This window comes from Mastomys coucha, unplaced genomic scaffold (assembly GCF_008632895.1).
Source record: "Mastomys coucha isolate ucsf_1 unplaced genomic scaffold, UCSF_Mcou_1 pScaffold22, whole genome shotgun sequence".
Classification (NCBI taxonomy): domain Eukaryota; kingdom Metazoa; phylum Chordata; class Mammalia; order Rodentia; family Muridae; genus Mastomys; species Mastomys coucha.
This window is the reverse complement of record NW_022196905.1, coordinates 136346152-136371219: the sequence shown is the minus strand read 5'-3', so window position 1 is coordinate 136371219 and position 25068 is coordinate 136346152. Positions and strand designations below refer to the sequence as shown.

General features: G+C 46.1%; 1 protein-coding gene across 1 annotated transcript in view; it reads right to left on the bottom strand.

The window, feature by feature from the left end:
• Sdk1 (sidekick cell adhesion molecule 1) overlaps positions 1 to 25068 on the bottom strand; it is a 976484-nt gene that overhangs the window by 143429 nt on the left and 807987 nt on the right. The window contains exons 21-22 of the mRNA XM_031338568.1: positions 21989 to 22180; positions 16999 to 17120 (exon numbers count right to left, since the gene is read on the bottom strand). Of these exons, the coding sequence (XP_031194428.1) occupies positions 16999 to 17120; positions 21989 to 22180 (314 nt within the window). The remainder of the gene's footprint in view (positions 1 to 16998; positions 17121 to 21988; positions 22181 to 25068) is intronic.

The window sequence follows — 25068 nt, the reverse complement described above, 5'->3', positions numbered from 1 at the left end:
CTCTCTCCCTCCCTCCCCTACCTCTCTCTGTCTCCACAAAGATAACAAATGCAGGGCATTTATGTGTACATGAAGCTATGAGAACTGCTTAGCACTCCTGTGGTAGTCTGTTTCTCACAGCAAGTGACCTGCAACTGACCTGCTGGGGCAGGGGACAGGAACAGGCAGACCTGTCTGCAGAGATGCCCCTCTACCCTTGGGGGGCCTGGTATGCAGCTTGGTTAGCTCCCTGCTATTTCTGGATTTAACCTTTACTGGGCAAAGGAGCCCAAGGCTCAGGCTCCATTTGAGGGCATCACTGGTAGTGTCTTGCCTCTCAGTGGTTGTCAGAAGGAGCAAAGATAATCTAAGACACTGGCACCCTTCCTTTGACTATCAGACTTTTTGAGACAATGTGCTCCAAGGAACTGGCATTTCCCCAGACTCACTGCAGGAGAAGGAAAAGGCAGGGGCGTGGTGCCAGCCAGAGGAAGAACTTGTCTCCCAGGGGGAGGTTTCACACACACCGTTCTGACAACTAGTCAGTCGTTCTTGCTGGGACCGAGACAGTCATGGTTCAGTGATGTGTGAGGTCCTTACTTGGCCAAGACGGTGTCACTGTATACAACCCTGTCATCTATTTAAGCCCAGACTCCATGTCAGGACCACAAAGATGGATTTGGGGTCACTGGACCTTTTTCCTTTTTCTCTTCCCATAGTGGCTGCACTGAATGTATCTCTTTCTCAATCACAGGGTTCTTTAATCGGCATTGTTGTGGAGGGGTGGCAGAGCTTAACTTGTTAGGGCTACCAGAGCCCAGGCTCTGACCCAGTCAACTCCAGTAATGTTCTAGCTCTTGAACTGGAGGAGACTTCTGGACTGTGGATCCCTGCATGTAACGGGAGTGTGGCCCACCTTGGTTCTCTCTCCACTGAAGGTAGCATGGGAGTTTCTGTGCCTTTGGCCTCCCTCTGAGCTCCTGTGAGCACCTGGCCTCTCCTGGACCCTGGACTGTCACATACACCCTAGACCTGAGTCCATTCTGGTGGACTGTTTGTATTTTTCCTGGTTTAGGCCTACACTATCTCTTTCCTCTCCCTGGGAGTGAAGTGTCTTCTTCCATTTATTAAGTCCATACTGTGTACTAGCTCTAGGCTAAAGCTTTAAATGCCTGCAAGTTTTGGGATTGAGAAACTGAGGCAAGGGAAAGTTTCTTTGTTCATCCTAGCATGGCCTGCTTCCCAGACGTAGATCCTTACCCCTGACTACCAACTAGCTCTGATGGACTCTGCTCCCTTCCTAATGACCATTTGATTGAGGGACCATCAGCCCTAAAGTATCTATCCTGCCCCTCCCAGGTCTCACCCACAGCCACACACATATAAGCAGGCTCAGCTGGTCCCAACCAGCAGCCAGCAGGCCAATGTCAAGTTTGGGGTGTCTCATTTCAAGGACCCCAAGACCTGGCAGAACCCTACTGCTTAGTGTACCATCTTTTAAACGTCCATCAGCTCTGAAAGAGAAAAACATCCCCACCAACAGACGTGGTGGGGCAGGAGAGGTAGTTCTATCAATAAAGTGTTTGCTGTGAACTCATGAGGATCCCCAGAATCCACACAAAATGCTGCATGTGACAGCACACATCTGTGACTCCAGAAGTAGGGAAGGCAGGAGGCAGACCCCTGGAGTGCACTGGCCGGCCAGTCTAGTCAGTTGGCTGGCGAGCTCTAGGTTAAGTGAGAGACCCTATTTCAAAAATGAGGTGGAAAAGTGACTGAGAACACCTGATAACTACTTCTGCCCTTCCTATGTAATGTGCGCGTGCACACACATACACACACACACACACACACACACACACACACACACACGAAGACGGGGGTGGACAAGCAGAATGCCCATTGGCTTAGAAGACTTTAGTCACAATAAACACAACCCACAGAGAAATGAATGAATGTGGAACACACTTGACCCTACCAGGCATCCCAGCCTAGCCTGGCCCTCATTAACCATTCTCAGTGGCCTACACTTGGCCAGTGCCCTTTAGAGCGAGCTCTATTTTACAGTAAAGTGTCAACTAGCTCATGCACACACACACAGTCACGGCGAACCACAGAGCTATAAGCAATACCTAGAAAAGGCTGGCGACATGGTGCACTTGTAGGCTATTGCTTTTGTAGCAGTTCTATGAGTTGAATTATAGTAGGCTGGCACCGTCTATACATACACAGGGGATTGTCTGTATATACGGGGGAGCCATATTTACCTCTGCTCATGTGATCCTTGCCACGAGGCTTTGGCATCTGTATCTTCCATGAGTGTCTTCCCTCCTTGACTGATGCTGGGAATATTATTGTCTTGTCTGTGGTGCCCTAAGTCTTAGACCTGAAGCTTATGCAGTGCTTAGTTAGCGTGGCTAGAGGCAGGAGTAGATCGATAGAGTTCAGCAGAGGATGCAGAGGGAATGCCCAGCCTGGGACCCACAGCCAAACATTTCCATCCCCTGGCTGCAGAGGCAGAAGGGAATGCTCTGTCTGGGAACAGAAGCCTCTCATAGGAGACATGCTCAGCTGTTTGGATCAGGCTTGCCCTGGAATTCACCCCCACTGTGTCTGTATTGCAAGAGGCTTCATATAAAATGGCTTGTTAGGTAAACAGAAAACATATAACCCTGTGATTCACCCTTGTGCTTACATGTGGCAGCACGCTGAAAAACAAAGCGCCACCTGAAGCCTTCCATCCATCAGCTCCATCCAACTGAGTTCCAGGAACCCACTGAGCACACCAGGAAGATGTGTAGCATTATCTTGTGCCCTGGTGTCCCCCAGGCACGAGTCACTTCAACAAGGATGGCTACTGACAACTGTGCATAACCTTGGTGTCCGTAAGCGTTGCCTCTGAAGATATTGGGGCCACACGGTATCTCCATCTCCATGGTTCCTTAGTTACCAGGAGACCAGTGTGGAACAGATTCCTGTTTTATTTTATTAGCCCATAACACTCTCTAAAACAGCTCCTTTTTAAGAAAATGGCTACTATTATGCACAAATAAGCACTTAGTGGGTTTCCCCGCACCCCCATCTCTGCTTTCCATTTTCGGAATGGAAACAGTTTTATCTGTACCCAATGTGTTACAGAGAGCATCCTCATTACAGAAAATCCTGCCCCCAGCAGCCTTTGCAGGAGACGCAGCAATTTGGGCTATTAGAGCACAGCAAATGGTCATGTGCAGCAGGGGTAGAGGGAGGGGAGTAAGGAGGGGTGGGGGAGAGGGTGGCCAAGGACAACAGATACCATCAGCAACTGGAGTGAAAACGTGGGAAGAGCTGCTCTTGCTCCAGCTGCAGCCAGAGGTTACTAATTAAGCAAAGCATTATGGAGCCAGAAATACCCACAAAAGCTTTCTCTTCCTTTTTCTAAACCCACACCTGAGCATCAACACAACAAGGGTCTTATGGGCTTTTCCAACAGCAAGCATCTTTCACCATTCACTGAGGAGAACTTACCTGGAGAGGGAGAAGACTTGAGTCCAATCCCCAGAATACACATAAAAGAAAACAGGGCCTGGTAGCATATGATCATAGTCTTAGCATAGGGAAATGGGGGTAGGTGGATCCCTAAGGTTCCCTGGTCAGCCAGCCTCTCCTAATTAGCAAGCTCCAGGTTATGTGAGAGACCCAATCTTAAAAAACTAAGGTGGGGAGTGATAGAGAGATGTGGACTCTGACCTCTGCTTTCTTGTGCACATATGTATGCATTCACTTGTGCACACATGAACATGTTCATGTGCATGCATACACACAAGCCCAAGGATAACACCTTGGTTTGTATTTTTAAAAAGTGGTCAGAATGCAAGTGAAATTTAATGATGCGCTGAGAAGTGGGAGGTTGTATCGCACACACTGGCCTAGGAGGAGGCTCAAGTCTTCAGCCCTGGAGGCTGCTCACTCAGGGGTGCTGCTCGGGGTGGGTGGGGGATGTCAAGGAGCCTGGACAGTCAGCTCCATGCCATTCCCTTCTTGAGCCTTTCACAGCCCCAGATGGCATGGCCTTCTCTCTGTCTGTCTGTCTGTCTCTGTCTATCTGCCTGTCTGCCTGCCTGTCTGTCTCTGTCTCTCTCTGTCTCTGTCTCTGTCTCTGTGTTTCTCTGTCTCTGTCTCTCTCTGTATTTGTCTCTGTCTGTCTCTGTGTCTGTGTCTGTCTGTCTGTCTGTCTGTCTGTCTGTCTCTCTCTCTCTCTCTCTCTCTCTCTCTCTCTCTCTCTCTCCCCTAATTAGCAAGCTCCAGGTTCCGTGAGAGACCTGATCTTAAAAAACTGAGAGCTGTCCACCTTGGATTTTTGAGATAGGGTCTCTCACTGGCCTACAACTCACCAAGTAGGCTAGGCTTGCAGACAGCAATCCCTAAGAGCTCTAAGTGTTTCCACCTCCCTGGCCCATAGATTACAAGCCTGTACCATCATACAAACAAACAAACAGGCAAACAAATACAGACACAGGAGAGGATGAAACCCAGGTCCTCATAACTATAAGGCAAGATGGAGCCATCTTGCCCAGCCCCAGCAAACCTTTCTAAACTCACCTCCACCCTGCCCTGTTCTCACGCTGTGGACTCCTCTTTAGGAGTCCAACTTGCTTTAGTTTTCAGTCATTTACCAAACAATCTCAAGGTAAACTCATGAGCCACTGCTTGGAAGGGTGAGCATGAATAACCATCTTCAACCAAACAAGGCCTTCAACACCTGTTCCTATCCCTTGGCAAGCCTGATCCAGCAAGAGTGCCCTGGGTAACAGATGAATGGCTTTTTCCCCAACAGGCAGAATTACTTTGTGTGGAGGCCAGTAGTGGGCAAAATGATGCTCTGTGGTTTGTAGGCTCAGCAGGTGTCTCTGTGATCAACCCACACCATCTCTCAACATGCCCTGGTCAGTTCACAGAGCATCCAGAGAAAGACCACACCAGCAAGCCTGACTCATTTTTAGCTCCAGTGCCTGTCCTCATCCTCCACCTTCCTGGTCTTCTGTGACTGCTCAGTGTTCCCTCGCTGTATGACTCAAGGGCAGTGGTTTAACTCTGGGTCTTCCTTATGAAGATAAAATGATAGGACAGGCTGGACAGGGTACTGAATCAGAACCTGGGACCTTTACTGCTGTAAGGTGTGCAGAAGGCCAGTGTCTTCTGCAGGGTGAGACATCCTACAGGCTAGGTGTCCTCTGAGAATCCTACCTGTCCTTCATATAACCATGCTGTGGCAGGAATGAAGAGACTCTACAGAGGGGTGCTGGGAATTGGCTCAGTGGATAGGTGCTTTCTGTGTAATTATGAGGACCTATAGTGAGAATTATGGAATTTTGTTTTCTTTAAAAAACACAGAAATATCTTGAGAATATATTTTCATTCTAATCCCAGGTGTGGGATGTGGGGCTGCTTCATAGAAGGTGACTATGATTCGCCTCATGCCTTAGCAGAGGAATGGTTTTGCCAGCTTCAGGTAGTGGAACTATGGGAACTTTTCAGAGAGTATATAAATGTTAGGGCCCCAAGAGGCAGGGTGGATGGTTGTTGGTTGTTCAGGGTGTGGTTTGTTGATAGTGTGCTCAAAGAAGAAACAAGAAGAATGAAATTAGGATGAAAAAGGAAGAACAAGAAGAATGAGAGCTCTCTCATTTTCCCTCTCCCTCTCTCACTCTCTTGCTTTCTCTCCTCTATTCTTCTTTCTCTCCTATCTAGTGATGGAGTTGGGAAAAAGAAGAACCCACAAAGTAGCAAAGCTTAGCTACAAGGACCCAAGTTCATGACTCTTACAGCCATGTAAAAGAATCTAGGTGTGGCAGTGTGTACCTAGGACTTCCGTGCTGGGGAAGTGGGGAGAGTAGCACCTGGGGGCTCACAAGTCTAGCTGAAATGGCAAGTTCCAGGTTCAGTGAGAGCCCTTGTCTCTGATAACACAGTGAAGTGACAGGAGGACATCCTAGCGTTGGCCTCTTGCCTCTACCCAGATGGGGCATATGCCATATGACACACACACACACACACACACACACACACACACACACACACACACACAGAGAGAAGGGGGGAGGGAGGGAGGGAGAGAGAGAGAGAGAGAGAGAGAGACAGAGAGAGACAGAGACAGAGAGAGAGAGAGAGAAAGAGACACTTGTGCCCCACATTTTGGTCTGTCTATTAAAACAAATGTCACAAAATTGGAATTTTCCCAGAAGTCTCATGCTCGGATAAGGAAAAAGCAGAAGCCTGGGCCAGCCAGAAGGAAAACATGTCTCCTGGAAAGAGGTTTCACACAGTTCTGAACAACTAGTTAGATCTCCTTGTAGGAGAGACTGGGGCCCTGACAATGCTCGGTGGGGCCTCCCTGACAGGGAATGTACTCCTTTACAATCTAAGTCCCAAGTCAGAACCCCAAAGATGGACTGGTGGACACTGGACTTCTTTAATCCTGATATGGCCACATTAAATAACTTCCTGCCCCCTCTCTCCTTCCCCCCTTCATTATTTCTTGTCTCTTTGAGGAGGGGTGCAAGCCTAACTTGTTAGGGCTGCCCAGACCCAGGCTGTGGCCCTTTCAACTCTAGCAATGGTCAGGTGGCAGGTTGGGCGGGGCTTTAGCCTCTTCTGTTGGCATCAGAGGAGCTGAAGTCACCTCTCCCTCTTTCCTGGGAGGGTCTCCTGAGGCTTGCTGCTGCAGGTATGCTGTGGAGTCTCCCAGGAAGCACAGCACTGTAATGTTTCTGGCAGTGAAACAGTCTTCTAGACCATTCCACCACCAATCTCCTTTGAAAAGCATATGAGAGGCACCCCAGCTTTCTGTACTCTAGGAGTGCACCTTCCGTCCCTCCCTCCCCAGCACTCTACTGGGGGAGCCTGTTCAGAAAGGAAAATCTGTTGCTTTCGTGTGGCACAAAAACCTAGCTGGGGAGAGATGCCACAGCCATGTGTGCACATGTCCTGCCCTGACCTCTCATAGCTACTCAGGTTCTCAGACACCAAGGATGAGACCGCAGCAGCTTCCTTCTAACTTCTTGACCTCTGTATACTCCAAAGAGCCTGAAGGTATATCGAGAAACTGGTCCTCTGTGGATGGGAACTAAGCTTCCAATTATAGGTGACTGTTAGCCAGCTGAGAACAGAGATGGACACAGAGAGCTCAGGGACCTGGTCTTAGGGGGAAAGAGCTGTTTTGCATCTGAAACTTCAACTTTTAGACTCTGAGGTAACTGAAATATTGTAGCAAGAATGTGAGGATGGGCCTTTCAGTTCCTGCAGTACAGCAGGCTGAATAACCCCAGAAACCAAAAGCCAGAGAGGAACTGGGCAGCATATAATACACCCTGTTACAGCCATTCAGCTGGGGAAATGGCAAGTGTGGCTGGCTCTAAGTGAGGATTACCATTAGCAAGCGAGCGGTGGAAGAAGGTTCAAGGAGGTAAACCACAGGGCCTTTGCACAGCAGAAGAATCATCTCTGCCTCCCTCACATTCTACAAATAAAACTGAGGTAAGAGAATAAAAAGACTTCTGGCTGCTGGCAAGGGGAGCTAATAAACATGGGAATCAAACCACTTCTCCCCAAAGGCCACACATGCTACGCTTTTGGGTTTGGAGGGTCTAGAGAAAGGGAATATTGAGTGATGATTAAAAAGCATCAGACAGAGATATGAAGTTGTACCACCAAACCATTGCGGGTGGTTATAGGGAAAACAAAACAAAAGACCAAATCCCCCCAAACCAGAAGTCATAGAAAGGCACACAGGGATGGATTGCAGCTGGGTGCTAGCTCGTGTTAACTGTAAGCCCAGCACTGGAGGGGCTCTCGCAGGAGGATCATGAGTTCAGGGCTAGACTGGGCTCACAGAAAGAGGACCTGGTCTTAACAACATTGCCAAAACCAAAAACCAAAGTAAAACAAAGAGAATCAACTGCGGGCAATAGAGATGCCTCAGAAGGTATAGCGCTTGCTTTGCAAGTGGGAGGACTTAAGTTTGATCTCCAGAACTCATGTAAGTAGCCAGGTTTTATGATGTAGGCTTGTAATTTCAGAGCTAGGGAAGTAGAGACAGGAGGATTTTTGAGGTTTGATGGCCAACCAACCTAGCTTAATCCAGGCCAGTGAGAGATTCTGTTTCCAAACAAACAAACAAACAAACTAAGATAGATAGTATCCTGGAAACTGGTACCCAAAGTTCACCTCATGCTGCCATACAAAAGTATATGAAACACACACACACACACACACACACACACACACACACACACACACACACTCACCAATAATACCAAGGACAGAATATGTTACTACTACTAAATATTTTAAGAGGCAGAAATAATAGAGCTGTATAAAATGTAAATAACTGCCACTGAGATTGAAAACTTATAAAGAGAAAAAAAGGCCAATGAGATACAGGTCAACAGAGAATTAATTTACTGGAAGCCGCTTCTAAGGGCATTATGTAGATATGAGCACAAAGAGATAAAGACAAGAAAAATAGGAAGCAGATGGTAAGAGACTGGGAGGCTAAAGAGAGGAGCAATTTCTTACATCCAGGAAGAAGCCTGGCAAGAGACAACAAGGCAGTGGAGAGGCCGCATTCAAACAGATTGCGACAAAGAATTTTCCAGAACAAATGAATTTTTAGATTCAAAGTGTTTAATACATCCTGACTTCAAAAGCACTCTGGAGCTGGGGGAGGGCTTCCTGTGTAAATGTGAAGACCAGAGTTTGGAACCCAGCACTCACAGAAAAGCTTGACAGGTATAGGGCCTCAGCTACAATCTCAGCATTCAGGAGACAGAAATGGAGGATCCCTCGGGCAAACTGGCTAGCTAGACTACATGGATCTGCGAGCTTGCGATCACTGAGAGAGACTCTCAATAAATAAAGTGAACAACCTAGAAAGATGTCTGATATCAACCTCTGGCTTCCACGCTCACATGCACACTAGCACAGCTACACATACATATATGCATACTATACATACACATGAAAAAACGAACCAAGGAACTTTCTAGACCTGACATATAGTAAAGCTATTCAAGAGTACAGACTCCGAGAGCTCCTAAGATACTTGATTATTGGCAAAGTAAAACGGCATAGAAAGCAAGCTTCAACATCAGCAATAGTAACAAGAAAAAACTGGGCTATTATCTTCAGACTTTCTATTCCTGCACTTAGAACGCTAAATTGCCATTCAGAGGATGGAGCAAAAGTAAAGATATTTCTAGATTACCTGGTTGTACCGTGGGAGACGTTGAGATTCTCAGCGTTGGTACCCTGAAAACAATGAACAGATGCAATCGAAAGGAAAGGAAACTGAACCAGGAGGGAGAGATGACCAGTAAAAAAAATGGCAGATATACAGCTAAATCTAAATAAGTAGCAACCCAGGGCCAGAGCCAGTGAGTGTCACCAACTCTAGTCAGAAAAACTGAAATACTGGTAATATGAAGGCATGATGTAACTGGGACCAGGCCTGGTGTTACAGACCCATGATTCCAGCTACTTAGACAGGACAGGACCACAAGTTCAAGACCAAGCTGGGAAATCTATTGAGATTCTCTATCAAAATAAAAAATAAAGAGGTTTGGGAATGTAGCATAGTAGAAGTAGTACACGAGTGCCTGGTAATCTTCAAAACTGTTAAAGTCACACAAAGTCTACAGCTGAAGGTGACCAATAGGGTGGAAGGGCTGGGTGTGTTTGTGTCCTAGAATCAGACCTTGTTACTCCAAGGAGGTCCTAGAACAATACACAGAACATGGAGGGGCCTTTATGTGAGCCTGGGTAGGGTGGGGGTGGGGGTGAGGGTAGGAGGCGGGTGAGGGGGAGGCTCTGTGTTGGATTCTTGCATTCTCCTTGTACCTTTAATATGTTTTCCAATAGGAAACCAAAACAGCAACTAAAATTTGTTATTGGCATATACTAAATATCTAAAATAATTCATACATATATACATATATATGTAATACATTTTGATCTTATTTATCTTCCATTGACTTATTTTGGCTGCCTTTCTACTCCCATGGGTCCCCTTCTTCCCAGTACTTAAACTACTGAAGGAAAGACCCCTTCCTTCTTTCTCTCCTCCTCTTCCTCAGTAGCCATTAAATACTTATTGATCTTTTGGTGGGGCTCATAAACCCCTCACTCCTCCATGATGGAAGGTTGGAGGGCCCAATCCTGTGCAGTTATTGTGTGGGCAATCTCAACTGCTGGGAGTTTCTGGTACAAAGGTCATGCCATTGCCAGAAAGACAGACTTCACTGCAGAGTTTCATAAATGGTTACAGTGTAGATAGAACAAAGAGATGGCTTTGGACTGACTGTTAGGCAGCCTCAGAGAAGCAGAGCCAGGATCCATGGGGCAAGGACTTGGTCTACTTATAGGTCCCAGAGCTTCCTTGCTGGGGCACCCAGAGTGGCAGGGACAGATGAAAGGTGCAGCCACTGGTCTTAAAAACCAAGTCCAACCAGCAGCCAGGAAAAGCTAAGCTCAATGGAAAACAAGACCAGGGCCAGTGAGATGGCTCACTAGGGCTTACAGTCAAGCCTGAGGATCTGAGTTTCATCACTGGGACCCACAAGGGAGAGGGAAAAACTGACTCCAGCAAGTTGTCCTTTGACCTTCACATATGTGCTGTGTCATGCACACACCTATCTGCCCCAATAAATAAAATAAAATGCAAAATAAAAATAACAAGGAGAAAATGTCCTAGCAAACCAGGATTGGAAAACAATTGTCTTAACACAGAAAAACCAGCTATAAAAAAGAGGGACACCTTCCATAAATGTCATATTTGATAATAAAACCTTAAAGAATTTCTTTAAAGTTAGAAATAAGAAAGATGGTCTCCTATCACTGCTTCAATTTAGTATGATAAAGGAGCTGAGCTCTCTCAGTAAGACTGCAAAAGGAAATAAAACAGACAAAGAAGGCTGGTGTGGTGCAGTAGACTTGTAACCCCAGCAACATGGAACATTAAAGCAGGAAGATCAAGGGTTCAAGGCTAGGCTTGGCTATAGTATGAGTTCAAATCCAGGTTGGGAAGCTTAATGAGACCTTGTCTCAAAATATGAATAATAAAAAGGCTAGGTATGTAGCTCAGTGGTACAGTGGCAGTTAGGGGCTGAAGGTACAGCTCAGTGGTAGAGCCCCTGCCTAGAATCCCCCAGTGAGGGGCTGGAGTGTGGCTCAGTGGTAGAGCCCCTGCCTAGAATCCCCCAGTGAGGATCTGGGGTGTGGCTCAGTTGTAGAGCCCCTGCCTAGAATCCCCCAGTGAGGGGCTGGGGGTGTGGCTCAGTGGTAGAGCCCCTGCCTAGAATCCCCCAGTGAGGGGCTGGGGTGTGGCTCAGTGGTAGAGCTTCTGCCTAGAATCCCCCAGTGAGGGGCTGGGGTGTGGCTCAGTGGTAGAGTACCTGCCTACTATGCACAATTTCTTGAGTAGCCCAGCAGTAAATATTTTTAAAAAGGAAGAAAGAAAGATGGATGGATGGATGGATGGAAAGAAGAAAGGAAGGGAGGAAGGAAGGAAACAAGGAAGGAAGGAAAAAAGAAAGGAAGGGAAAGCTCATAAATGCACCAAGTGCTTATGGGAATAGAAGTGGGGGCAGAAAATTGGGTAGGGCTCCTTTAAAACATACACATTGGGAAAGCCTTGCTACCCATCCAGAAGCATGTAAGAGAAGACTGAGAAGCTTCCACTTCTATTGGAAATTAGGCTTTTAATTCTAGATCTCATCCTACATACGTGTTTCTGATGAGAATGCCATGTGTGGACCCATAGAAGATATGTCTGGAAGCTTCTGGAAAGAGTTAGCAAGCGGTTGCTGTTTGACCCATGAGCCTTATGCCTGGCGTCTCAAAAAACCAAAAAAAAAAAAAAAAAAAAAAAAAAAATAATAATAAGATCGACTTGGTAGAACAATCCCTCTCTAAACTGGGTCCCATTTGATTCATGGAACCTATGCACAAGGTGCCATGTATGTACCCAAGGCGTCTAGGTAGATGGCAACAAGGCTAAAAGCATCCAGATAAAAAAGTGAGATTTTGGTCCAAAGTCATAATGGGTACAAAGCAGTGGACGAGGGTCAGTGAGGTAAGACCAAAGCACATGGAAAGTCCCAGCTTGATGACAAGCCACTTTGCTGTGGCTGACTTTGAAGACGGGAAGACACCCAACAAGGAGACCTTTAGCAGCTAGAATTACCCTGCCTATGCATAGCTTCCCACATAAAAAACCTCAGGCTCCCAACATAGAACTGATTTCTACCTTCGCATTAATGATCACAGAATCAGCTCCTTGCTAGAGTCTCCTAAGGGAGCACTGCCTTATGGATGCCATGCATTAGCCATGAAACCCACACTAGACTTGCAACCTACAGGACTCTAATAGCACATATATGTTTGTATTGTGTATGCATTTAATTTGGCAGTTTGTTGACAGCGGTGGTAGAAACCACATGTCCAACATAGAGGACTGTCTATATAATTCATAGCAGGTATGTTCTGGAGAAACCAGTTCAACTCCAGGAAAGGATGGAGGGAGCCACCAGGATATGTACAGATGTGCAGTAACTGTCACTAAGGGTAGAGATTGTATTCTATCTAAGAAAGGTAATGTGAATATTTAGAGTTATTTCTGTTGTGAAAGAGGGAAGGGGTAGTAGCTCATTCAGTAAATGCTTACCTTGTAATTTGAGTTGCAGGGAAAAATGACCCAGGCATGGCTGATATACACTTATAATCCATGTTTGGGAATCCATGTTAGAGACAAGAGTATCCTCAGGGCTGGCTGGCCAGCTAGCCTAGATTGTTTGGTGAGCCCCAAGCCCATAAGAGACTCTGTTCCAAAACCCAGGTATACAGTATCAGAGGAACAAGAGCTGAGGTTGACCTCTGATCTCTACATGAATATGTACACATGAGCATTGTACATATTAGCACCTGCACATACATGAGCACATACACACAAAGGATAGACTAAAATTCAAGTTGGTATGGTATTCATGGGGTGTAGTGACAGGTGAGAGAACCTAGACTTCCCAGCAGATCACTTTTCTATAGCTTTGACTCTGCAACAATGAAAAAGGGCTAAAATTTGCAATAATGTAAATGGTTACAAAGTGAAAGTAATTTCGAAAAGCCTTAGCAATTTCTCTCAGGTGAAATGATTTTTATACATAGTAACTGCTAATAAGCAAGACAAAAGAACACAAAATTTGAAATGGATGTGTCTAGTTATATACAAGTTGATGATGAAAGCAGAGAAAGAAAGAATGTTATTGGGCGATTTCTTTTTTAAAGCTCAGCATTTTGGCTGTGATTATAGGAGAGAATTAAACCCAAGGACAAACACTTACATTGTATTTGATAGTCTTGTTGATTACTCTGTTGGAATCATGGTTTTATATTCAATATAATAGTCAGGCAGAGAAAACTAAGAACATTGGGGCTTCTGAAAAATTAATTTTAGTATAAGGCAAATTTAGTATAAGATATAAATTTAAGGATAATGATATTTGAATGGAACTGAAAATATCACTGTGACCTTTTGGTGTTAAAAAACAAAACAAAACACCATTTTTCCAGGGGCTAAAGAGATAGCTCAGTGGTTAAGAGCACTGGATATTCTTCCAGAGGACCCAGGTTTAATTTCCAGGACATACATGATGACTCACAACTCTCTGTAATTCCAGTTCTAGTTGATCTGATATCCTCTTCTGTTCTCCATGAACATAAGGTATGTGTGGTACATAAATATGTATATAGACAAAACACTCATGAACATAAAATAAGTAAATCTAACAAAAAAAATGTAATGTATTTCCTCTCCTCGCCTGAAAAGTCTAGAAGCAGTGAGCTCCCCCTAGCTCTTAATGCTCAAGTTGTTACCTGGGAGTACTTGAAGCCTATGTAGGAACAACTCATATGAGCTTGGAGCAGGAAGGCACCATGTCCCAGAACACCATGTACCATCAGAAAAATCAAATGACCTCATTCCAAGAGACCTAGTTCATGAAGGGATAAGGATGGGTGAATTTAGGGCTTAAAGAATAGCAGTGGGGGTAAAGCAGATAAATACTTCTGTGGGTTAACATGCTCACCATGCAAGCACAAGGACCTGAGTTTGAATCATCAGAGCTGGATATGTTAGCATATGTCCATAATTCCTGTGTTTGTGTGAACAAATACAAGGCAAAAGCAGAAGACTCCCAGAAGCTCAGGAGCAAACTCACCTGGTCTGCACAACCCTCAAGAAATACTGTCTCATACAGGTGACAGTGAAGATTAACACCTCACACATTTCTTTAACTTCCATATGTGTACCATGTCATACATGCTCACACACACACACACACACACACACACACACACACACACACACACACACACATGCACACTGATTGAAATAGAGCAATGAGTACACCTGGAACACATTGAATATAAAAGCATATGCTTTCATAGTTGTTGCATTGGTAGGAAAGAGATAGGACACACACACAAAGAAAGTAAATCTATTTAACACTGGAAGAAGTAAGCAATTTCTTTGATAACTTACAGGTGAAAAAAAAATAGTGCTAAGTGGTTTTTCTGCTTTCCTGGCTTTGGGATACCTAAACAATGTGGGGAATAAGGAAAAGGGCTTTCCTTCAAAGTTCCAGAGACAGAATGAGTAAAGGTTGAGAGGATGAGAAAATTACCATTCTGAATGTCCAAAGACAGCAATGCAGGTAAAGAGTATGCATGGATAAGTCTATTAGAGAAAACACCGATAGGGAAATAATGGAGTAGTGATCAGGGACCAGGCAGTTCATTCCTATCTTCTGCTCCTTTGAGACTCTATGCTTTTGATCTATCTCAACATTCTCAGAATACGAAGGATATGCTGAGGATGCAGGAAGAGGGGAAGAAAGAAAAGAAGAAAAGAAGGAAGGCAGGAAGGAAAGAAGAGAGGAGGGAGACCTATCTCATCAAGTTTTTTTTGTTGTTGTTTTTGTTTTGTTTTGTTTTTGTATTTTTGGTTTTTTGAGACAGGGTTCCTCTGTGTAGCTCTGGCTGTCCTGGAACTCACTCTGTAGACCAGGCTGGCCTCGAACTCAGAAATCCGCCTGCCTCTGCCTCCGAAGTGCTGGGATTAAAGGCATGTGCTACCACTGCCTGGCTCTCATCAAGTTTTTGTGATGAACTTCTTGTTTAGAAGACACAGGGGAACAGAAGAGTGCTAAGTGGTACCACTAGAAGGAATCATGTAGGGACCTCTCCTAGGCATAGTAGGTGTTGTTAACAGGGCATGACACTGGGAAAAAGGGCAGTCGACTCCTTTGAATAAAAAAGATATGTGATCTATGGTGACAAGAGAAGACAAGTGGCTGCCAGTGGATGAGAAGAGATGAAAGGGAGAGAAACAAGGAGTATAAGGATGCTTCAAGGAAAACAGGTGTGCCTTAGTGCTTGACCAGCTACTCAGACCAATAGACACTGAGCTATGACAATTAGTTTTCCACAGATACCTTTTTCTTGTAAGAATTTCAAAGTCTGTTTCCTATTGTCATTTTTTTTTTGTTTTATTATTGAGGAGTTTTTTCTTTCTATCTTTTTTTAGATATAAAATATAGATAACTCTTATTTTTCTCAAGTAAATAGTCTCAGCCCCAGTGATGGATCACTTCCATCTAGATGGTTTACACTATAGGGATTCTACAGAGATTTCCAGAAAGGTGGGTTTGGTGAAACTTCTGTATATACATATGCATAAGATTCACTTCTTAATTCACAGTGAATTCTAGAAGAGATTTCTCCTATCTAGTGCAAGAACAGTAATGGGTCACCAGGAGCTAATCACATAGGAGCTATTTCCAAACTTTGCCACTCACTACTCGTAACTTAGCTCTTTATCTTTTTCTCCATTATCAGAATATGGAACTGGTGGAATGAGTAGTATTTGTCCATGTCAGCAGATCCTATCCATAGAGCCCTTCTACATGTCTAAGCTCTCCCATGCTTGTTTTAGCCCTTGGCACCACATTGAGTCTTTTCCATGGCCCATCCTGGGACCAATATGATAGATATTTCCATTACATCTCAATGTTCTGTGCTGTCTCCAGACATACCCTGAGGAAGGAGATGCTGCCATGCGGTAGAGAATATTTCCTTCTACAGCACAAGCTACCACTGGATTCTCCATGCTCAGAACAGCACCTAGAGACAGAGTCTGCTCTAGAAAGGCCACTGAACCCATGATCCTCTTTGCCAGATGAGCCTTATCAGTCTGGTAGTTAACTGTGATGTAAAATTTAAAAACCAATAGCTGTGCTGTCTAACTTGGGGCTTCACCCTAGAGTAGTCTTTGAGATTTCACAGTTATTCTCACTTCTCTGATCATCTGACAGGACCCCTGTCTTCTCATCTTTGCCTACCCTGTCCTCCGAGTCTGATGTTATTTTTGTCCCCATCTTCCCCTCCAAGCTCAGCCCTTTTTAGCCTTCCCCCAACCCCCCAGAGTCCCTACAGCACCCGAGGATTCACTCTACAAGGAATGGTCAACAATCTCCCAGGGGCAGGTCCTTGTCATCTTTTTATTGGGAAGTACCAACTTTCAGAGGGTGGTGGTTAATATTAACAACTTGATAGCATCTAGGACTACCTAGAAGACACAACTTTGGCTATGTCTGTGAGGGAGTTTCCAGACTGAGTTAGTTAAGGTGGGCAGACCCACTCTTAATATGGGTATCCTCATCCCATGGGCTGGAGTCCTAGACTGAATAAAAAACAGAAAAAGAACTAAATATCAGCAATCACTCCTCTCTGCTTTCTGACTGTGGACTGTCATGAGACCTGAGGGCTCCAGCTCCTGCTTCTATGGCTTTCCAGCCTTGATGGACAGTACTTGTAAATGTGAGCCAAGATAACCTCCTTCCTTAAGCTGCTGTGTGTCAGGTATGTTGCTATAGCATTGAAAAAAAGCAACTTGTGTTTGAAAAACACACAAGGCCACGAGACTCGTACCTGCCCCTCCACAATCCACCTGCAGATGGCTGTCTTCCCATCATAGCCGGGTCGGAACTGGAGCGTGGCTGAGCGAGGGCTGATGTTGGAGATGACCAGGTTGGATGGAGCACCAGGAAGGTCTAGAGAGGCATGAGAAATGTGGGAAGAGGGTTAACGTCTGTCAAAGCTTCGGAGGGTGCCAAGCATGTCTGGGAGGAGACAGCTTCAAAATGACTCTTTACTGCAAAAAGCACTTGTTTACCAAGCCAGGAGAGTGAGAAGCCCTGCAGCTTCCCCCCAGCAAGGCCTCTCACAGCAGGGTCCCTCCTCTAACAGTGCCACCCACAGTGCTCCAGGCCATCTGAAGTGGCATTAGAAGGCTCCTGTCTTATTCATCTTTGAACAGAACAGATAATTAATAGGCACTTATTGTGCAAAGAAAGACAAGGGAATATTATTACATCCTCCACTCTCTTGCCCTGGCACCAAAAAAAGACTGTCTGACTTTTCCTGCTTCCATGATGCTAAGGAAGTCAGGCCCATGGAAATCTGTAGGCCTTGGATGGGGTTTCCAAGACAACCAAAAGCAGGTAACAGTGCAGAACTCATTCCTGGACTCAGTTATTCTGGAAAAGACATAAGGTGGAAGGTGAGCCCTATCATCTGAGGTTTCCTGGCCTTAGGTCCACTCATACTCGGACATTAGTGGGCTGCTCTATAGAGAGCCAGGCTTACTTGCAAGTTCAATGAAGTGCTTATAGTGAGAAATTCTGAAAAGGAAGATATAGGTTAAGGAGAGAAGGGGGAAAACACAGAGAAGAACTTCTCTAAAAAGTGAGGACAAAGGGCTGGATGTATACATCAGCAGGTGGGGTTCACCCAGCACCCACAAAGCCCTGGGCTCGATCCCCAGCACTGTAAGAACAGGTACGGCAGTGCACCTTTGCAATTCTGGCACTCAGGAGATAAAGGCAGAAGGTTATCCTCAGTTACACAGGAAGTTTGGGGCTAGCCTGGGATACATGAGACGTTATCTCAAAAAAAAAAAAAAATCCAAACAAACAAACAGGGCAAAACAGAAATGAGACTGGAGTGTAGCTCAGTGGTAGAACACTTGCTTAGGATATACAAGGCTCAGGGTTCTATTGCTAGAATCTAAGAGAAAGAAAGGAGGAGAGGGGAGTCAGTATGGGAGGGGAGAGATGGGGAGAGGGGGAGAGGAGAGAAGGAATAAAGGAGGGAAGAAAGAAAGGAAAGAAGGAGAGCAGAAGGGAAAAAAAGTATACTTGCTTTCTTTAGGTGCCTGAGGGGAAATGTCCTAGCTTGCATTGCTGGGGTATTTGAAGGCAGGTCCTGCCACGGGAAGATAAAGCCCCTTCAGTAACAGCCTGATATTGTCACAAGCAGGGTCTCCAGGATCTTAAGGGTCCTTCTGTGTCTGACTTAATGAATTTGAAGCAGAAAATGTTTAAAGCGAAGGACAAGTGACTCTTCTTTCTAGTCCTTGGCTCTCTGGATTCTTAAAAATGGCTCTTCAGCATCTAATGGACATAAACCTCTAGCTCGGCAAACAAAAGCTAGCTCCTTAGAAGGGCTCATCGCTGCAGGAGGCTCTTCTTGTAGGACTCAGGGTGGTACTCAGCATAGTATCGTAGAGCCCTCCAGCCACAGGTGATCTGGTGTGAGCGGCCTCTCTGCAGTCTCTCTTCATGGTGGCTATCAGACGCTCACTCAAAGTAGATGCTTCTGCTCATTCTGACCCTTCCACTGCAGTTCCAGGTGACATACAGCCCAGAGACAGCAATGCTGGATGTAGAGAAGCCTACAGAGGTCAGTGCACTCATTCCCTGCCGGGGGTGGACAGTATCCAGGCCACAAAACCTTGTAACTCACACTGCATGTGCAGCCTGCCATTCTCCCTGGTGCAGGTTCCATTTTAACATATAAAAACAGTGACCACATTAGGGCCACTGCTATGAAAATATCATGTGCTAATGGTATTTCCAATCTGTGATTGGGCCTGTAAGTGTTCTGGGTAAACTCGGTGAGCATGTTGGGGGGATGGATTAGTCTGGAAAGCGCTGGCTGTACAAGCATGAGGAACTGGACTTAGATTCTCAGAATGTAGGGTAACAGGTCAGTAGAAGATCACCCTGCCCCTGAACTGTCCCTAAACCCAGGACTTGGAAATCCACACCCCCATGACTCAGGGTTAAAGGTCAAGCAATACTTCCAGCCACACTGTGCCTTTCCACTAGCTCACTGCACATGTTCCAAAGACCCTGTAAGAGCCTGTCCCTCCATCCAGGTAGTGCAACCGATCTCTATAATCTCAGTTCTGGGGAGGCAGAGACCAGAGGATCCTGTGCCTGCTGGGCAGCCACTCTAGCCAATCAGTGAGCCCCAGGCTGAGTGAGAGACTCTGTCTTAAAATAAGATGAAATGAAATGAAGGAAGGCAACAGATGCTGGCCTCTGACCATCACATGCATATGTGCACGTGGATCACACATAGAAGGAAAATAGATTTCGTAAGGGATCTTTTTGTAGGCAGAAGACTTAGACCAACACTGTCTTGCCTTAGTGTAACACTTATTCCGCACTTGTGGAATGGAGAAGTTATCCCAAGGCAAACTCAGGAGTCTAATCTCATCTCTGTGGACTAGTTCCTTTGGTGGGGCCCAACTCTCAGTGGTGTGACAAATGCCTGTAATTCTGGTACCCATGTCAGTGTCAGGGCCACTACCTTGTGTCAATGGCCACTATCTGCAGGTGGGAAGAAAGGCTTGGTCACACGTTCTCCTGCTGGTGCAGGCTAGGCTCACACTCAATGGAGCACCATCTCTGACTAGTAGTAGGGGAGGGCACCCTGTGCCTTCAGCTGCTCCCTCAATCCTCTCCTCTGTGTCCACACAAAATCTGGTCTCAGAGGAAGTATGTTTAGAGTGGTACCATGAGAAGAGGTGAAGATGGATGTATGGGGCTCCTGGGGCTCCCAGGGGTTCCTGAGGGCTTCTGAAGACTCTTGGGGGCTCCTGAAGGATTATGAGGGCTCCAGGGGGACTCCCGAGCTCCTGGAGCTCCCGAGACTCCTAGGGTCTCCAGGGAGCTCCCTTCAGTACACACATTTCATCTGTTTTACATTACCTTTAGAAACATGTAGCTCTCTCCAGAACAATCAGGTTATGAGACTGAACTGGAAGTGGGGAGCAAATATGAATTGAGTTCATGTGAGTTTTCTGGGCCTCTATGAATACAGTTGTCATAGTTTTAAAATAAGGAGAATTTCCATGCATATATGTGTGTGTGTATATGTTTGTGTGCACTGACATGCATGTGTGTGTGCAATGTGTGTGCTGACATGCCTATGCATGTGTGCTAACATGTATGCATGTGTATGCTGATGTGTGTAAGCTGACATGCATGTGTGTGTGCTGACATGCATGTGTACATGCATATACACACTGTGTACATGTTGTACATGCATGTACTATATGTGCATGTATACGTTAGTGTAGGTGCACACACCTGTGTGTGTATAAAACCCAGAGGAGGTCATTACTCTGTGACTCTCTACCTTAGTCTTTTGAGACGCAGTCTCTCACTGAACATGGAGCTAGGCTGGCAACCATCAGGCTCCAGCGATCCTGTTTCCCCCTCATCCCTGTCAGTGCCAGGCTTACATACTTGACTGCAGCTACACCTGGCTTCTTACGTGGATGCTGCAATCCAAACTCAGGGCTTCCTGCTCATGCAGCAAGTGCTCTTACCAGTGATTCATCTCTCCAGCATTCACTTAGCGTCTTTTAAATGGTAGGAGACTTGACAGCTATAATTGTAGTACTGAGCCAGTGGACCCATGACAACTTCCCATCCCTGTATGCATAGGTATTTGTGAGGTTTCAGAACACAACATCTACATCTTAAACAGAAGCTTTAAAACTGAAGGCAGGAGTTAGTGCTGGTTCTCTGGAGCTGAGCTAGGTGTATAGAAAGATCCTGTGAGTTTCAAAGGGACACAACAGAAGGAATGTCAGCCATTTCCTCACTAATTAGTGGATTCTGCCACAGTGGCCCACTGAACTCGGCCACCCACACCCTGCAGACTGCTCCCTCTTTTCATCATCGTGCCTACTATTGTTTCTTTTTCAGATTCAGTTATTTCTGTATATGAGTGTCCCTGCAGGGATAAACATGTGCTCCATGTGTATACCTAGTGCCCTCCGAGATCAGAAAACAGTATTAGATCCCCTGGAATTGGAGTTATAGTCAGCTGTGAGCCACCATATAAGGGCCCAGACATGGAATCTGGGCCCTGTGCAACAGCAACAAGTGCTATTAATGGCTGATCCATCTCCCTAGCCCCACCTTTTCTTATTACAAACCCCAGTTCTTAATGTTTTGGTAGCTGGAGCTCTAAGCTTCATTGTTTTTGCGATTTTTGAGATGGGGGTCTCATGTAACCCAAGATGACTGTCAAGTTACTGTATAGTCAAGGATGGCCTTGAACTCTGAATCTACCTGCTTTTACTTGGGGAACCCTTGCATTATAGGTGTTCATTACCATACACCTGGTTTGCATGTTCTGCGGATCAGGCCTATGACCTTGTGCACATCTCCAGCATCCTCTAGACTTAATTTCAACATATTTTTCTTATTTCCCTTTCTCAAAGGCCTCTACCATCCATGTGGTCATTGGCTGCGGGTCTTTGAGGGTGGAAACCTTGGACTGTGGAGACCATGTTTTAGCCCCACGGAGACAATTCTTCTCCATCCTTTCAAGCCACGTCTGCTTGTGCTCACACGCTCAGAGACACACAGTGAGATAATGGGGAAAAGGTGAGGGTGAGGGTGGATCAGAGTCATGTGCCTTCCTAGGTCTCAGCAGGAGGCTAAGCCTTGACCTTAGCTCCCAAGGCACTTGGTGGCTTCTGCATGGAGATGCCACCAGATCGGAAGGGTCAGAGATTACAAGCACTGGCAAAGTATGGGTGCCAAGATCCACTGACCTGGGGGTACTCCTGAAGAGATGGTGGATGACGTGGTCAGGCCTACACCTGCAGCAGTCACAGCAGCCACATCGATGGTATAGGTGGTAAGTGATGACAGTCCTTGGATCTTGTACTCGTGGGTTGTGCTGTTGAGGGTGTGTGTGAGCCGAGAGTCATTCTTCCCATATACCTCCCAGGAAATCTGATAGCCTGGAAGACAAAAGAATACCGGATGAGCCAGAAGTCACCCCTCCTCTTGGATGAGCTCTGGGGCAGCAGGAGTGCATTCGGGCTCAGTGGTGAATGGAAGAAGGCCCAGGTCCTTCCTCTGTGTTCACAGGTTCTTCACCGTGTCCTGTTCCTACCACAAGGAGTTCTGTTAGAACAGGTGTCTGGGGCCCAGGATCTGGTGCACAGACAGGAGAGTGACAGATATGACCACTGGCCTGCAGTGCTCTGCTGAGCTCACACTTGTTGAACAATCAGGAGACCCTGTAGTGGTGTTCACAGTGTCACAAACTGCTGTTTTTATTACCTGGTCTCCTGAACTGGTGGCTTGCTCTAGGGTTCAATCTCAAGTGTGGAAACACTTCTATTGAGTGTGCATGCATGAGTGTGCATATGTGTGTGCATGTGTGTGTGTGGGGTGGATGCATGTGTGCATGAGTGTGCATGTGTGTGCATGTGTGTGTGTGTCCTTGCTGTGGTGACTGACAGGCTGCTCTTCCTGTTTTCCTTTTATCTGCCCCCCATTTCCCCTCAGTTTTGTCTTGCTTCAGAGCTTTGCCTTGCTCCTTACTGAAGATGCTATTTCCTAGGAAAAAAAATTAATTTTCCTCCAAGTTCTCATCTCAATCTGGCAGGGCCTCCTGATCACAATTTATTTAGCCTTAGATTCCATCGTGACTTGAGCTTAGAGAAAAAAAAAGACTCAACTAGTGCTTGAGTCAACCCCTTCGGAGGGGAGCTGATGGGATTAGAGGGCGCTTAAAGTGTCTTGTAAAGAGGGGACAGTGATGGAGAAAGCTCCTGGGTCCTCGGGCAAAGGAAAACTGCTGAGGATGCCAGCTCTCCCTCCTTTTCAGTCAATAAGCTCGGGGATATGGAAGCTCTAAGATGCATCTCAGTTCCCTTTCGCTCAGATGAAAGTCATAAATAAAGTTAGAAACTGCTCTTGCGGGTGAACGGAAACTTAGAGGATGGTGCCTCGGGACTTTAATATTTTGGAAAAAATGTAATGTCAGAACTCACCCCTTGCTCACTGTCCCCACAATCATAACACAGTGTGGTAACTACCAAGCACCTTCAGGGAGACTCGGATGTTGAGGGGGGCGCGGCTGGAATAACAAGGCAAGAAAGACCACTGGAGGGATGCTGGCCATGGAGGCCTCGAGTCACCTGGACATCTGAATGCCACTGGCCAGTGGAGGAGTGGGCCGCAGGCACTTAGAGCATCATGCTTCCCTACTCTGTGTAGGCTGCTCCCTTCTCCTCACAGTGCTGGTGAGGGCTGCCATCTCCACTCCACTCCTGCTTAGTGCCAAGTCTTGGGCTCTCTTTCTCCACCCACTCCCTACACTGCAGTTTCCACGGAATGGTGCTAAGATCTGAGTACTCCGGTTCCGCATCCGTGGATAGGTGCTAAGAGCTGAGTATCCTTATTGATTCTTTCTTTATGACTAATTTGAAATGGGGTGGGGGTGGGGAGGAGTAAAACAATAAAAAATGCCACTTCTATCATTCGTGATGGCTGATTTTTGACTGTCAATTTGATAAGCTCTAGGATCTCCTAGGAGACAAGTCTCTGGGCGTGCCTCTGAGGGATTTTTCTAGATTATATTAATTGAGGTGGGAAGACCCACCCTAAATGTAGGTGGCTCTCTCTCATGGGCTGGGGTCTGGGACTGGATAAAAAATGGAGAAGGGGAGCTGAGCCCTAGCAGTCATCTGGCTGTGCTTCCTGACCGTGGGTGCAATGTACCACCTCTGGCTGTACCCCTCCAACTAGAAGCCAAATTTGTTTACTGCTAGGCATTTGGTCCCTGCAAGGAGAAAACCAACCGACACAGCATCTGACAGTATGCTGCTCTAGGGCTGCAACCAAGATGCAGCAATGCTTCTACTTTTTCTTCTCTTCTTTTCTTTTCTCTTCCTTTTCTTTTCTTTCCTTTTGGTGGGTAGGGTCCCACTCTGTCCCAGCCTGGCCTCGGACTCACAGAGATTCGCTTAATTCTGCCTCCCTAGTGCTAGGATTAACATTGTGTGCCACCATGTCTAGTTTTCCTGGTGTGCAATGACTGACACTCTTCCAAGTGGAGGTTGGCATAAGGGCATCCTACAGTAGCATTGTGAGGAGGGGGGATGGGCACTATAGGACCCAAGAGACCACGTGATCCTATGTGGAGTAGGATCTGTGTGGCTGAGGCAAATGGAGGGGAGGGAATCTGTATTCCCCTAAGTATGTCCCAAGCATTTCACCTGGGCCAAGTCACGCAAACCGTAGGACACATGCTTGGCAATGAGATACTGTTCTCCTCACTTTACAAAGAGGAAAGAAAGAAGGGAGCCCCAGGTACTTGCTAGAAACCAACAGCCTTGTCTGGCTGGCTGGCTCTGGTAGGTTTTGTCTGATTAACCTCTAAGCAGCATGGGATTCTGAGTCACTCTGAAGGCCCGGGAAGAGAAGTCTCTGTTGGATGCTGCTACCTTGTCTGCCAGGAAATTCTATTTGTTTAAAAGCTGTTCTTTAGCAAAATTTACCAAACACAGCATCTTGTTCATCATGTCAACCTGGAGCCAAAACACAGCAATTTCAGTGTCTTCAGTAAGCACTGTGCTACCGGCATCTGCTAGAGTCCAAATGGATCACACTGTATGCTCAACTCATTATGGAGACAAATGGACACCAAATGGACAACTGAAGAGCTTGCTCTTGGGCTGGGGAGGGGGCTCAGATGATGAAGGGCTTGCCTTGAAAGCACCATGATCTAAGTTTGATCCCCAGAACGTACATTTAAAAAGCCAGGTGTGACAAACCATAAGGAACTCAAGAAGAAGGAAGACCAAAAGGTGGACATTTCATTCCTTCTTAAAAGGGG